This window comes from Condylura cristata, unplaced genomic scaffold, assembly GCF_000260355.1.
Source record: "Condylura cristata isolate star-nosed mole 26May11 unplaced genomic scaffold, ConCri1.0 scaffold00018, whole genome shotgun sequence".
NCBI lineage: Eukaryota > Metazoa > Chordata > Mammalia > Eulipotyphla > Talpidae > Condylura > Condylura cristata.
In genome coordinates this window covers 30329193-30344291 of record NW_004567119.1, presented here as the reverse complement: position 1 = coordinate 30344291, position 15099 = coordinate 30329193, and the positions used below count along the sequence as shown (strand labels likewise).

Below are 15099 nucleotides of genomic sequence, written 5' to 3'. Positions count from 1 at the left end.
TAGGTTAGAGTCATCTAGGTTTTCATTCAGGAACAATCTATCGAACCTGCTTACCTGCTTTCCTTATTGCCAGAAATTAGTAATAATCTTTCAGAAACAATGAAAGGGCTGTAAATGGAGATGCTATAGTTATATCACTAAAAGAAATTCAATGTATACTGACTTAGGTGGGGGTGTGGGGGGAGTCAACCAGAAACAGCTTAAATAAAAGTGCCGCCTCTCCTACAGGCCCATACACATTACCCAGTAAACACTTCTTATTAGTCAGCTAAAAAGAAGATGAAATTACAATTGATTTAAAAAGACAGGTTCACTTATTTTCTAATTTTGAAAAACTTCCACAGAGGATAATTAAAACAAAACTTTAGATAAGCAATAAAATGAGTCAAGGTTGAGTTGTTGGGAATGAATCACTTCTTTAAAAAATTTTCCCTTGACAATATTAAAATAATAAAATATCACTGAGGTAAATGAATGAAGGATTTTGTTTATAAACTTTCATAGAAAAAGGGAGAACACATGCATGATGTACCCACTGAGGAATCATTTTTTCCTCTAAGATTTTTGTTATAAATTAGTGTTTTAGTGTTCAGGGGAGACAGAAACACATGGTTGAAACTATAACCATGTGGTTCTTGGATGTACCTGAGAAATGCTTATTACCAGGAAAGCATTTCTCAGTAAGTCCCCAGAGGTAACTTGGAAGGACAGAAGTTCCTTTGATACCCACATCTCTGGTGAAATAATCAAGAGGAAGTATAAACAGAATTAGAGGGCAAGATCACAGAAGTGGAAGGCAGGATTGGCAGTGACAGTTTACATTGGACCTTTAATATTTCATTACTAAATTTAGTCCAGAAAATATACAAATACATTCCTTATATGTATATTCATTTGTTAAGCTTCCATTATTTTTCCAATATATTCATTATAATCCTCAAGGTATGTATGAATTTTTTAAAAAAGGTCAAAGAAAAGGACCATATTGCATAATGCGATTATAATATGTTGGAAAGATTTAACCAATATTTTGTTGTTGTTGTTTTCTGAGCTCTTAGAATTTTGATACTAATGTAATTCACTTGGACTGTAAGTTTTTCTTCCTCTTATATAATTATCTTTGTTCATTTGAAGTCATCTTAGTGCTGACTTTCAGTAATAATCAGTTGCTAAAATATTTGGATTTGCCCTTTCTTTTTTGATCAAAGCCAGTTTATGTTTTGGAAAAAGAAAGAATCTAGTGCAGAACTTTTTCTGTGGCCAATTGAAACAAGAATCCACTTCTGTCTTTCTAATTATGCCTGTGTCTGTTGAGTTTTAGTGTGGTGAGCTTATCAGCTCTCTCAAGCACTTGTTTAATTGGGTGACAAATGGAAGGATAGGACAGTCTCAGTATGAATGTTTAGTCTGTGCACAGACATTCGTCATCCTGTTTTAAAAAGAGAGCTGAAGCTTTTGAGATGCTTAAAGAATTATGAAATATTCCAAACTGCTGAAATGTCAAAAGGCTCTCTTAAAAAGTTACATAGTATTATTAAAAACAAGCAACAAAAAGAGTTTAATAAACATATCAGGATAGTGAGGTAGAATATAGAATTTAGAGGAATATCAAAAACATTTTGGTAGAAGTAACCCTTAAAATAAAATGTGAGTGCTGTGGGAAATTTAATCTAACTATACTAGCTCCTAAATTAAAGGAGAAAAATTTAAGGAACAATGAAGTTGTTCTATTACATTTTAGACACAAAAGAAGTACGTACCTAGGCAGGTACTTGGCTTCAGTTCCCCAGGATGGGAGAGCATTTTGAGGTTGTCGTTTTGACAGTGACAGATTGTCCTGGGGTGCACTTTGAATGTATTGCTCGCCATGACGGTCCTTGGGTGTAGCTGCCATCCTCCTCCAATATGGTGCCAAGTTCTTCTTGTACAACACTTGGTATTTACATCTGCATCGCTTTAGTTGCTGTGTCAATAGAAGCAAAATAAATCATCAGTTGGTAAGTTTCCATATCCTCCAGATCATCAGCTCACTGTTCACTACTTGCCTGAGACTTCAGGTGAGCCACAATGAGACAAATTGTGTCCAGGCATAAACACACTGATAAAATTAACAATGCATTGAATAAATCATAAATGCTTCGCAGGAAAGTAGCTCTTTTCAGGGTAACCCTCTGCTCACTCGTCTTGGCAGAGCTCTAGCTTGGGAAGTGGGTGGCGCTGGCTCAGTTACAGATTAGTCTGTAGCATCTCGGGTGTGTGCAGGTTTGGTATTTGCTTATTCCATCAAAGAAGAGAGTAAACACATCAAGGTAGGCGAATAGCTGATAGTAGTTGAAGTGAGAGATATCAAAATGTTTGGGAAGGGAATAAGAGAAAATTGTAGGGAAAAATACATTATTTTATGTATTGATTGATCGATATATACATTTATTTACTTATCTATTTTTGTTGTTAGAGATCTCAGTCTCCAAGGGAGAAGCAATATGGGATAAGGGATAATCCCTTTTATTTAATGGCTGTATTAAATTACTAAAAGATTCTTAAACTGGTACTCTTTTTGATCTGAAATCACAAACAACATCACTGCTGGAAATAATTTTAAAATGCTATGAGTTTTACATGATAATTTACAAGAATGATGAAGAAATAGCATTTATATTTTGAACTTCTTGAGTGTAGAAATATTTCTGCTGTTGTATTTTTTTAAAGATTTATTTATTTATGTGTACATAATTGGGATATAAGCCAGAGGTGAAGGGGCAGTGAGAGGATTCACCAGAAGACAGAGCTGGGATCAGAGCAGGCAGATGAAGGAAGTACACTGCTGAGGGTAACCGCGGCCTGGTCTGGAGCAGTTTGCCGTGCCGTGTGGGTCACCTCGGGCAGGATCCAACTCTCATTGAAGCCCCAACTACAGTGCTGTGTCCTAACCCATGACGCCACCAGGGAGGGCCCTCTGCTGTGTGTGCTTTTTGTTTGTTTGTTTGTTTGTTTTCAAGTTAGTAGTCATTTCAATGAGATTTAATAATGCAATGAGATTGCAACCCATCACCTAAAAAATAAAAATAAAATCTTGCCTAAATAGTTTACTTCAGTTTTCGATCCTACAAGAAATGTAAAAGTGCCACCTTGGATTCCATTTATTTTTTTATGTGATGCAACAGTAAAGAACGATTGGCTTTGAGTTCCTGCAACTGTAATGCCTCTGGTCTGGGGAAAGTGCATGGAGGCCTTCAGCATTGACTACCTAATGATGCCTGGAATCAGAAGGTGTACACCGTGCTGAGCGAAGTGCAATGTGTTTGTTGCTTGTATCTGCCCTGTGGCAGTGCAACTTTCCTTTTCTGTCTCTTAATACTGAATACATCAAAAAATACTTAGCCCACTGTGGTGTAATAACAATATCCCTTCAGACCTCATATAATGGAGTGTAAGACTGGTTTTTGTGTAACATTATCAGTTATAGCTCCTACAGATGTAGCTTTTAGAAAAATGCCAGTTCTCTAAATGTATATGCATGTAGTTAGGGACTACATGGAAGATTTTCATATATGTATGTATTTATTTATTTATTTATTTATTTATTTGCCACAGAGTTTCCTGCAATTGCTGTGATTTTGGAAGTCTTGTTATTTAAAAATGTAAATCAAAATAAGATCTGTAGAAGTGAGCTTCTAGATCTGGCCTCTTCAAGTCCTGTCAAGTGCTCCCCATTTAAAATCAACAGTAACCATGGTTTAACACAGAGGATCCCTGTGTTATCTGGCAGTCTTGTTCTGACTAAATTGTGTCTAGCTTACTGAGGCTTGTCTCCCTGAATAGGCACATTCAGAACCTGAGGACACACTTCTCTTTCCCAGTTTCTTGTGTTAGTCTACATATTAATGTGTTCAGAGGGTGTACAGCATCTCTCAGTGGGTTTACCTGTGGGTGTCTATTAGTGGTGTTTTGTACATTATTCCATGGAAGCATAATTTATGGGGTATGAGAAAGAAGGCAATCACAGTTACCATGCCTGGACTCTCAATGGCAAATACTAGTGCAAACTACTTTCCAAAAGAAAAGTTCAGGCTTGGTCCTAAAAATAAATTGAGTCTTCTTTTATTTCTCCCTTCAAACCTTCCTTTTTTCCACATACTTTATTTTGGTCTACATTGTTTGTCATTATTTGCGTTTTGCAATTCAAAGTTATATTGTTTATCTTGTACCTGTTCTGTAGATATATGTAACTTCATATTGTTTATAATTATGCTGTTTTCCCTCATGCTTTGGATGACTTTATTCTTTCTGTAGAAGACAGATTCTATAAAAGACAGCTCTCAAAAAATCAATCTTAAAATGAAATGATGCTAATATTTAAAGATTGTTACCTATTGAAAATATTAGGAATAGAGTTGGGGGAGGGGGTTCAGCATAAAGTTCTAGATAAGCTAATTGCACAGACAAATAATTACATAGATAAGTAATTCAGCAAATATCATGTGATCTTTCATATTGAATTTGTATTTGATTTGTGTTTGTACTTCTCATGTGAAGAGATCATTCATTGTGCATTGATTATATATCACAGACTGTTTTAAACTCCTATTAAATGGTTGGAGTAGGTTCAAGAAAGCATTGACAGTGTCAAATATAATTTAAATCATGACTTTAATTGCACATCATGAGCTAGGAATAATGCTCATTATTGTGTGAAGAATCAAGATGATTTAGCATTTATGTATACTTTCATATAGTTTGATAGTTTTAACTATAGGAAATTAGAACTTAGCAACAGAAACAAGCATAGATGTCTTATGATATAACTGAACTTTGATTTTTTTATTAAAATTTTTGGACATCTAGTATAGAATAATACAAGAATTTGTAGGGAGGCATATTTTATTTCATTAATAAATTAAAACTTATAATAAATTTAATTCATTTGGCCTACAATCAAAATTATATTAAGCAGCATTCCATAGAAATATTTATTGTTCATGAAAATAATCCAAGGCACTCCACCATTCTAACCAACCTAACATCAATCTGGCTTAATTAGATTGTGCTTAATTTTATTTTATGAAAGAGAGATAATATGTGAATTTGACCAACACAAGCACAGAGTTCATAAGCCTAAGTATTGGTCTTGGAAAGTCCTTTAGGGATGGGTGCTTGATCTTTGTATCAGGAGTTCCAGCTCTTGTTCGGTGAACATGATGTGGAGTGAAGTCGAGAGGCTTCCTGGTCTCCAGGATCCTCATCTGTATATGTGACACCAGTGACATTTTGAGACTAATGCCAGCTTTCACATTTGTGTATGCTGGCATTGCTGCGTTCTCCTCAAGAGGTCCCCCCAAAATACCTTAAGTATTCTTTTGTGTTAAAGATTCCTAATGAAAATAACATCTTCAGCCACCTCTTTGTTCATAATTATGATTTTGAGGTATAGGATCACAACCATCAAACATATGTCCTCACATCCCACACAAACCAACAATTGTTATATCTTTTTGAGAACCGATGCTTTTTTCACTATGGAAAGCCCATTTGATATTATTTACATATAAATTTTTCTTTGTTTAACCTCTTCTGATGAATATTTCTAGATCTTCCTCACCACCAAGGCACACAGAGGCTGCATTAATCCATGGAGTCCTTCTACCTTTGAGTCCCTTCTGTCTGAATTTAAATAACAACTTTTGCTCTCTTGTGACATATTTTTTTTCTCCATCTATTGACGTTTAAAATACAAGTTTATTTACTTTTAAAATGGGGTTTGGAGCGCCCCCCCTGGTGACCTATGGTTTAAGTCTTGTTACTATCACAGCTACTGCTAAGTTTGATCCCGGCCAGGGAGCTACTCACATGTGGCGTGGCAAACCTCTCCTGTTTTGCCAGCTGCTTGGTTCTGCAATGCATGACAGTTAAAAAAAAAATAAAATCACATGCTCTGCTCCCCACTCTGTCTCTGGTGAATCATCTCAGTCCCCTGCATCTCTCACCTATACCTCAGTTTGTCTATGCAAAAAAGAAGAAGAAGAAGAAAGAAGTATAATTTAAATCCTGACAACCTCTGTCATTTATTTGGTAGTTTTAGTCTATGGATGTTAAAATAATTATGGATACAGTTAGATAAATTTATTGTACTTGGTACTGTTTTCTAATTGATTTCTATCTTGGTTCTTATATTCTCTTTTCTGTCACTGTTGTCTTAATAGAAACATTTCTTATTTTGAAAAAAATATTTATTTTTACTTTTTTTTTTGAGGTAACATTGGTATACATTGTATTTGACTCAGAGGCACAGAAATATACCTCGCATGGATGCGTGCTATCACAACACATCCATCACTAAGGCAATCATAGTCTGGTTTTGTCTGACCTTTACTTTTATTTCTTTACATTCCACATGTGAGTGAAACCACCTGGTCTTTATCTTTCTCCTTCTGAATTATTTCATTTATCACTTTCCCCTCAAGTTCCATCCAGGTAGTTAGAAATGTCCAGATTTAATCTTTTATTACAGTTGAGTAGTATTTAATTCTGTGCCTATGCCACATTTTCTAATTCTGTCCTTGGGCTCTTAGACTGTGTCCATATGTTGCCTATAGTAAATTGTGCTGCATTTAACACAGACATACATGTATCACTTCAAATCAGTGTTTTTCCATTCTTCAGGTAGATAACTAGATTTGGAATTGCTGATCATATGGGTAGATCTATTTATAATATTTTGAGAAACCTCTGTAGCGTTTGCTATAAGGCTTGGACCGGTCAAAATTCCCATCAACAGAGTACAAGTGTTCTTTTCTCCAGAATTTTTTCCAGTGCTTGTTATTTCTAGTCTTTTTGATATGGGCTGTTCTCATGAGTATGAGGCAGTATCTCATTGTGGTTTTGATTTGGTCCTAGAAATAATTCTGGTTATCTCTCTGAATGAGATGCAACACCAGTACAGAAATGTGAGTCATAGAATGAAATGATGTGAATTATGTTTTTCAAATTCTGGTTGTTAAGATATACTGTTTTCAAAAAACAAGATCACTAGAATATGTGTCTGCCTTAAAATGTTTAATTTAAAAAATATTATCCTCAAAATAAATTTACAGTTTCACATAACTATTTAAACTCATCTCACCTAAATTCCATCCCAAGACACCCAAGGGAAAATCACCGTGTAGTATGAGAGTCCATAATTAAGAACTAAGCCTGTGTGCTGGAAGTCATAATTTTTGTAAAGTGGTAGAGTAATACAAGTGGAAATCAGTAAGGAATTCTTTGTGTGGGGACTTTAACATGAGTTTAATCTTGAGAATAGATAACATCAACTAGAAAAGGCAAGAAAGGTGTTCTTCTAACCAAGGTGGGGTGAGAGTGAAGAGCATTTATATGAAAAACCTCAGAACTAAGAAAGTCCTCTTGCCTGCCTGTTGGGAAGTGGGGGTGAGACGTATGCAAGCAGAAGAATTTAGCCTTTGATGACACCATGAATAACAGAAAATTATAGATTTTTAATTAAAATAATAAAAAAAATCACTTTTTAGACTGTAGCCTGGTGTGTGGTTCTGATTTAGTGAAGAAAAATGAAGAACCAAACAAATGAAAATTCTTCTATAAGTCAGAACTTATTCTCTGCCTAACGGAGCATGCCCTTGTCATAGCCTGGATAAAATCAGTGACCTCGGATGAGTAATGTTTGGGGCCAAAAAAGACTTCCATTATTCTTCTAGAAGATTTATGGCTGGTCAAAGGGAAGAAAATGGGATTGAAAACAAAGGGAGTTATTTGTCTCCTCTGTGCTTAAGTATGTACATTGCTGGTGTGTATCAGATCCGAGACCTTTTAGTGATGTCTCCTGTCAAATCTACAACTGCAGGGTGTGACAACTACATTGAACTAAAACAACATGGTAAAGTCTGATTTGTGTAATAAAGTTGATGCTTTGTTCGCCAGGTAACAGAAACACGGACGGGTCCTCTTGGCTGCAGTAACTATGACAACCTAGATTCTGTCAGTTCTGTTCTGGTTCAGAGTCCTGAGAATAAGATTCAGTTGCAAGGTATGTAGGTAAAATTTCATTTATTTTCTTTGATCTTGGATGGCAATTATCCAGTTGTGATTTCCTTTTTCTAAATATAAGCCATAGGCATACCAATAAGCTGTTGAAACTTTCACAATGCCTACCTATTTATAGATAAAAACATACCAGGCCAAATGAAAAAAAAAGGGGGCAAAATTCAGTTGTTTTCTTTCTTTTCAGTGTATGAAGTTATTGTAGCAATATATTTAGCAACTGGGAAAACTGCCATCTCTGAAGAATCTGATATGAAAGGATCACTTTAGTACATTAAACCTTAACTTAGAGAATTGTGGTTTTCATTTTTAATTAATTTGTTAGTTAGCTAGATAGTTTAGTTAGGTGGCCCATTTGATAGATGAATAAATAGTGTGGCTACAAATATAGATGAGATATAGATAGTTTGGGAGATGTATGTGGTTAGTACTTTGTTTTTAAGCAAAGAGTGAAATATTTCTATCCATGTCTGGCTCAATTTAGAGTATTCTGAATTCAGAAATGTTATTGAGAGGAGCATGGTTTATGCAGATTTTCAGTGTAGACCTTCTTTTAACTTTTTAAACTTGTACATGCAATATAATTGCTCCTGGGCCTCTCTGCTGGTGCAATGGGCTAAAGTGCAGCACTATGAAGCTATATCCAGCCACTGCAGCAGGACTTCCTTCCACAGCCAGGGGGCTGACCCACAGGGCACAGCAGACCTCTCCTGTCTCATCTGCTGCTCCACTGAGCAGTGTGTATCAGTCAATCTACCTGTTTTGTTACCCTCTCTGTCCCTGCTGAATCCTCTCATCCTCTGCACTTCTGGCCCATATGTAGTTCTCGTATGCATACAAAAATAATCTTTAAAAATAAAAAAAAAATTGCTGCTGAAGTAGAATTTAACAGAAAACAAAATATCAATAGTCATTATTAAATGTGATAGCATCAAATAAAAATTCAGAAGAAAAGTCCTTGGTGTAACTACTATATTAGGATAGATTTTCAGAAAGAAAGTATGCCAAAGAAATGCTTATAACTCATTAAACTGACTCAGAAGAGATGAAATAAAACATTTTATAGCAGAAAGTAAGGAGTAAGCTGGAATTACTTGTCTGCTTGAACTTGGAATCTGGATTTGCCAGTTAAAGTACAGAGTAGACTTTTTTTTTTTTTGCATATCTACAACTCTGCAAATTAGTGATGAAAATGTGTTTGATATATATGACATAATGTAATTTGTGAGGATATTTATTTTGAAATTAAGGAGTGATATTTCAGTTTTCTCCCCTTACTAGTACAACTTATCAAGCAAATGACTTGAGAGAACAGGTAACAGGATTAGTCAAAAGTCTTTACTAAGCTTTGGTAATATCTTTTTTAAATTCCCAGAAACTGAGAAAATGGATGGTCCATCTGACTGATAAATGTTTCCGGATCAAATGGTTCCTAATATCCTATTTCAACAAAGTTGTCACAGTCTTGTGCTACTCACGGGCAAAATATTTTATGTAAATTTTAAACATGAGACACTCTAATGATATTTATTGTTTCAAAAACATTTGTTTCTCTCTATTGAAATATTGAAATACATTTTCTCATTGATTGTGTATATTGTGCTAGATAAAAATAAGAAGTAGGAAATAAATTTGAGTTAAATAATTTATAGTAATTCATCTTTCTAGAAAACCCACATTAACAGAAGATCAAATCAATTCACTAAATTCATGCTTTTACATAAGCAGACATTTGTTTAAAATGTTAATGCATGTTGACATATAAGTCTGTTGAATAATTCAATCAGACTAATTTTAACTCAAAATTATCAGTATTAGAAAATATTATGTAATTTCATACTACCATATGTTATGCTATACATCTTAGGAATATATCTATAAATTTGCTATTATTTTAAAACAAAAATATAATGTGATTAAGAATAGATGTTTAGGGCCCTCCCTGGTGGCGCAGCGGGTTAAAGCACTGCACTAAGAAACTAAAGCCACTTCCGCATGAGTTCGATTCCCGCCTGCCCCAGAGGTGACCACATGGCGAGGCAGACCTCTCCTGACCCGCCCGCTGCTCCCCTCAGCAGTGTGCTTCGTTGATCTGCCTGTTCTGCTCCCTGCTGTCGCGGGTGAATCCTCTCACCCTCCGCATCTCTGGCCTGTACCCCAGTTCTGTACAAATAAATAAATAAATCTTTAAAAAAAAAAAAAAAAGAATAGATGTTTATAGGTAAATTTTGTTACAGGAAAACAAACTCGTATAAATCGTGCAATGTAGTTATGAATTCAAGGAGAGTGCACATCTATACACAAAACACACACAGTTTATTCATATACAGTTTTATAAAAATGATGTTAGCTGCCAAATCACTGGAATGAGATTACAGCTAATTGATACATGTATTTTCACTTTAAAATACAGTTATCTGTAATGCAACAGATAATCTACCTTTGGCCTATTACTTTTCAGATTGTACTTTATCACATCACATGGGGCCCTCAGTTTCTCATGGTGCTTTACAAAGTCCATAAGCAGAACAGCATGGAAGAACTGGAGTTTAAACTTACATGTTTGTCTTGCTTGAACATGTATTTGTACAGTGTAAATTACAATTTTCTCGATGGCTCTCAATTTTTCAAATTTCTTATCTATTTACTCCCTCATTGCTGATTCTTTTTTTTCTTTTATTCTAGGGTCAGTTCATTTAATCATGAGTTTCCTCTGAGTCTGTTAAGCTATTTCCATATTTTATATCATGTTTGCCTTTTCATTATTCTCTGTTCAACGTTTTCTTCTGAGATATTCTCTTCTAAATTACCCAATAATAAATATACTAAATGTGCTCATTTATTATGTTTATTATTTATTACATTATTATCAAAAACAATAATTAAAAACTTGTTTGAAAGGAAATGTAAATTTTACAAAAATCATTGGGCTCTCCTTGGTGGCGCGCAACGGGGTAAAGCACCGCATTATGAAGCTCTGCAAAGCCACTAAAGCACGAGTTCGATTCCCCGCTCAGGAGCTGCCCCACACGTCTAACATGCCCGGTGCTCCCCTCAGCAGTGTACTTTGTCAGTCTGCCTGTTTTGCTCCCCACTCTGTCCCTGGTGAATCCTCTCACCTACCACACCTCTGGTCTGTACCCTAGTTCTGTAAGCATAAATAAATAAATCTTTAAAAAAAATCATTATGGCAAATTTTAATTACCTGTTAGCCAAATTTCTCTTTATATTTGCCTGCCAATTGGTCTGAATATTTAGCTGTTTTTATAAAATTTCCTGTGTAGAAAGAAATGAATTGAAACTATATATTTTTTTAAAATTTGCTAAATGTAAAGCTAGTAAAGATCATAAAGTTCCCCAAATGTTACTCATACAACCTTATTCTTCACGTTTACTATTATTCATAAGAGATTGCGACTTTACCAAACTTGCAAATTGAAAAGTAATGAGCTGTATCACTCGGGCTGCCTTAGCATAGGACAATGAAACGAACTGTGAAAAAACTAAATCCGCCCATCTGCTTCCCTGGAGTGCATCTGTGGTCACTCCTAGGCAAAGATCACAAAAGCTACATGTTGATAATTCTAAGAGATAAACACAATTGCAAACTTTTATCATTCTTTTGCCACAACTCATCACCATATAATGTCTGTGCAGTTGTGGACTGTTGGTCTCACAATAGAGGCTGTTGTGAATTATTTGAAATCATGTAGTGAGAAATAACAGTATATCATTTATCAAAACTACAGGAAGATGGTCTCTACATTAAGTCAATATGATGCAATAATCAGATCACTCAAGTCAAAGAACCAATCAAATAAATTTAAAAACAAAATCAGTCTAGGCAATTCACACACCTCTAATTTATGGGATTCTTGAATAGTGAACATGTTCTATTAATGAGTAGAAACATAAATACTGGCACTTTCACGTGCTTGGATAATGCCTATGGATTATTTTTAAATAAGCATAAATCACAGCTTAATTGGAGTGTTAGCCTTTTTTGGATATCATAAATATATACTGTACTTTCTCTTTAACAAAGTAAATTATTTACTGGCCTTTTAGGGCTGCAAGTCCTCCTTCCTGACTATCTCCAGGAGCGATTTGTACAAGCAGCGTTGAGCTACATCGCTTGTAATTCAGAGGGGGAGTTTTTCTGCAAGGATAATGACTGCTGGTGTCAGTGCGGCCCCAGATTTCCAGAATGCAACTGCCCTTCCATGGATATCCAAGCTATGGAAGAGAATCTTCTTCGAGTAACTGAAGCCTGGAAAGCTTACAACAGTGACTTTGAGGAATCAGGTAAGACAGAACTTTAAAGTCATATTTGAACATTTTGTGAAAAAATTATACTGAAACATTTATTTTGCTCTTTTGAAAGAAATTATTGGAGAATTGAAAGAACTTTTATTTGATGGTTTACTATTACTTTTTTTCAAATGGAAATGAAACTGCTGTTATTACTGGTCATTTGGCATTTTACTGCAAGCAGACACAGTCCTTGTATCCTTTCATGCTGTGGGCATTGGGACCTACCTTGCTCTGAAAAGGTCATTCATATAATAAAGTCCTTGCCTCTGTCAATACAAAAATTTATCTGATACCTCTAGTATCTTTCTAGAATTTTCTATGTGAACTCTCAGCAGAAAGCTCTCACTCTGTATCTTCATTGTATTATTCCAAAACTCATGAGTATGTCATTTTACTTATGACTTAGTTTAATTAAATTTAGACCATGTTTGCATGTTATCTGAATTTTAATGAGTGCAGTATGTTTTCATATCTTATATCTTATGGACTATATGTTTTGTAATCATCTATTTTATAAAGTAATTCACTTAATAAAAGCTGCCTCAACATAAATTAGATATATTGATAATGTGACAGTTCATGATAAAGTAATAAAACTTCTCAGCAGATACTGAGTATGATCATGTAGCTTTTGTCAAAAGTGTTGGCATGACTAATTTTCAAGTAGGCAAAAATATTTCAGTTTCCAAGAGGTCAAATATGTATGCTTTCATTTTATTCTTTTGTGATTCAATTACGCAAACACACCTCAAAAGTGACAAAAAGTATCATCACCTCTTATAGCATAGAACCACTAATCAGAACAAAAGATCAGGTAAATAGATTTAGAAGTAGTTGATAAGTTGGGTTTTCTTAGGTTACATTTTGATTGGAATTGCACATAAAGAGTAATGCACCTCAATTTTAGTAAGATTTCTATTTATAAAAACACAGAAAAACTGTCTAAAATTATCATTCTGGTGTTTTTGGAAAACCTAAACAGTATCTGATCTCAAATTCTTCTTTATAGTCTTCAGAGAAAAATGCTCAAAAACATTATTCATTAAATATCTTGTTCATGTTGAACATCTGATATTGAATAACACATATGGAATCATTAGCTAAATTGCAATATGTGCTCCTATGCTATTAACTCAAGGTTAAGTTAAAAAATAAAAGCACAACATTATCTATATATCAAACTATTATGATTTAGATCAGGAAATCCTTTGAGAATCATTTCTGCAAAACTCACAGAAATGCTTTTATTTTGCCTTGATAAGTTTTTTTGTTTGTTTTGTTTTGTTTTGTTTTTTCCCCCTTAAGAGTTGTCCATTGAGCCTTTGGGCTTTTGTTTTAAGGTGAAACACAGAATAAAGTAGGTCATCATTTCTATTGAGAGTAACTAGGAAGGTGGATATTTTTTTTAATTGTACTTGTAAAGATAGAATGAACCATAAAAGCACTTGGTGGACTTTGTTTTCATCCCTCCCCCTCATGCTCTGGTAGGCTCAGCTCTGTGAACAGCTTTCTAGGGTTTGTTAGTAATCTGGCTCATTCTGACCCTTTTTGTTTGGTGTCTCTATGGTCTGTAAGTTACCCACCCTGCACTGGACTGTGGGGACGGTCTGGGGGTGATTGTTGGTGGGTGTGGTACCATCCCAATGGAATCCCATGCCTCTAAGGGTACACCAGTAATGGCGCCAGAGTCTCTGTCCCTCTTGCCCTGACTCCTGGATCAGACTGAAGGAAGCGCCCTCACGCATTGCCCCGTGCTTATGGAGATAGAAGAAAGGGTAAGTTGTCACTGGTGCTTATGTGAAATGCTGAGAATGAATGTGAATTGCTTCCTAACAATCCACATAATCTATTACCCCATTTTATAGCCAAGACTAATTTCAAAGGAAATGGCTAGATGTCCTTTTACCATATGTCTAGAAAATATAAGGATGAAGACACTACATGAATCACCAAAATCTAAAAATAGTTTTTAAGACACAAGCAACTATAAACATAAAACTGTATGTCATATAAGTATGAAGTCTTAGATGGGAATATATATTTTGCTTTTGCTGTCTTTTGTAGGAAAAGGAAAAGTAAATTTTGGTACACTCAACCCATTCTGTTCAAATTAAACCTGGTAAATATGCTTTATCAAACCAAGTTAAGTCACCTTTTTACATCATTTAATCTCTTAAAACTTCAGTTACCTAATTTGTACTTCAGCCTACCCTTTTACGTTATTGAAAGAAGTTATCAAATTATGTTTTAATTACTTATCACATCTAATACCATGTTATCCTGGGAAAAACTATTTGTGACCATATGTTAATAATGTCACTCTTTGATGGGAGTTGGTAATTGAGTATGTGTAAGTGAAAGAAAACATGTTTTAATTTTGATTCTCACAGTATCTATGTATGTTTTAATTTTTTGTGATCATCTGTTTGTTAGCTATACTATAATTTACAGATACCCCAGCACCAAAAGCAATGGTCATTTATAAAATGAACACAACAAAATCAATTTCATCTTCACTGTTTATTGCAATTTGTTAGTGTTTCTGCTCTGATTTAGCTGTATCATATTTAATATAGTATGACTATCATCCTCCTTTGCCATTACCAAAATTTTATTCTGTACTTCAATTAATTTCCTAACATCATCTGAAATAAAATGGCAGGCGAGTGCCAAGCAGGTGTTTTATGTAATGGTTCCTTTGATTCCAAAGGCTTTCTGCCAAATGCTTGC

At 34.8% G+C, this 15099-nt stretch overlaps 1 protein-coding gene across 1 annotated transcript in view; it reads left to right on the top strand.

Moving 5' to 3' along the window:
- BRINP3 (bone morphogenetic protein/retinoic acid inducible neural-specific 3) overlaps window positions 1-15099 on the top strand; it is a gene marked incomplete at its 5' end in the record, with an annotated part of 138532 nt that overhangs the window by 27408 nt on the left and 96025 nt on the right. The window contains 2 exons of the mRNA XM_012726775.1: window positions 7936-8041; window positions 12124-12360. Of these exons, the coding sequence (XP_012582229.1) occupies window positions 7936-8041; window positions 12124-12360 (343 nt within the window). The remainder of the gene's footprint in view (window positions 1-7935; window positions 8042-12123; window positions 12361-15099) is intronic.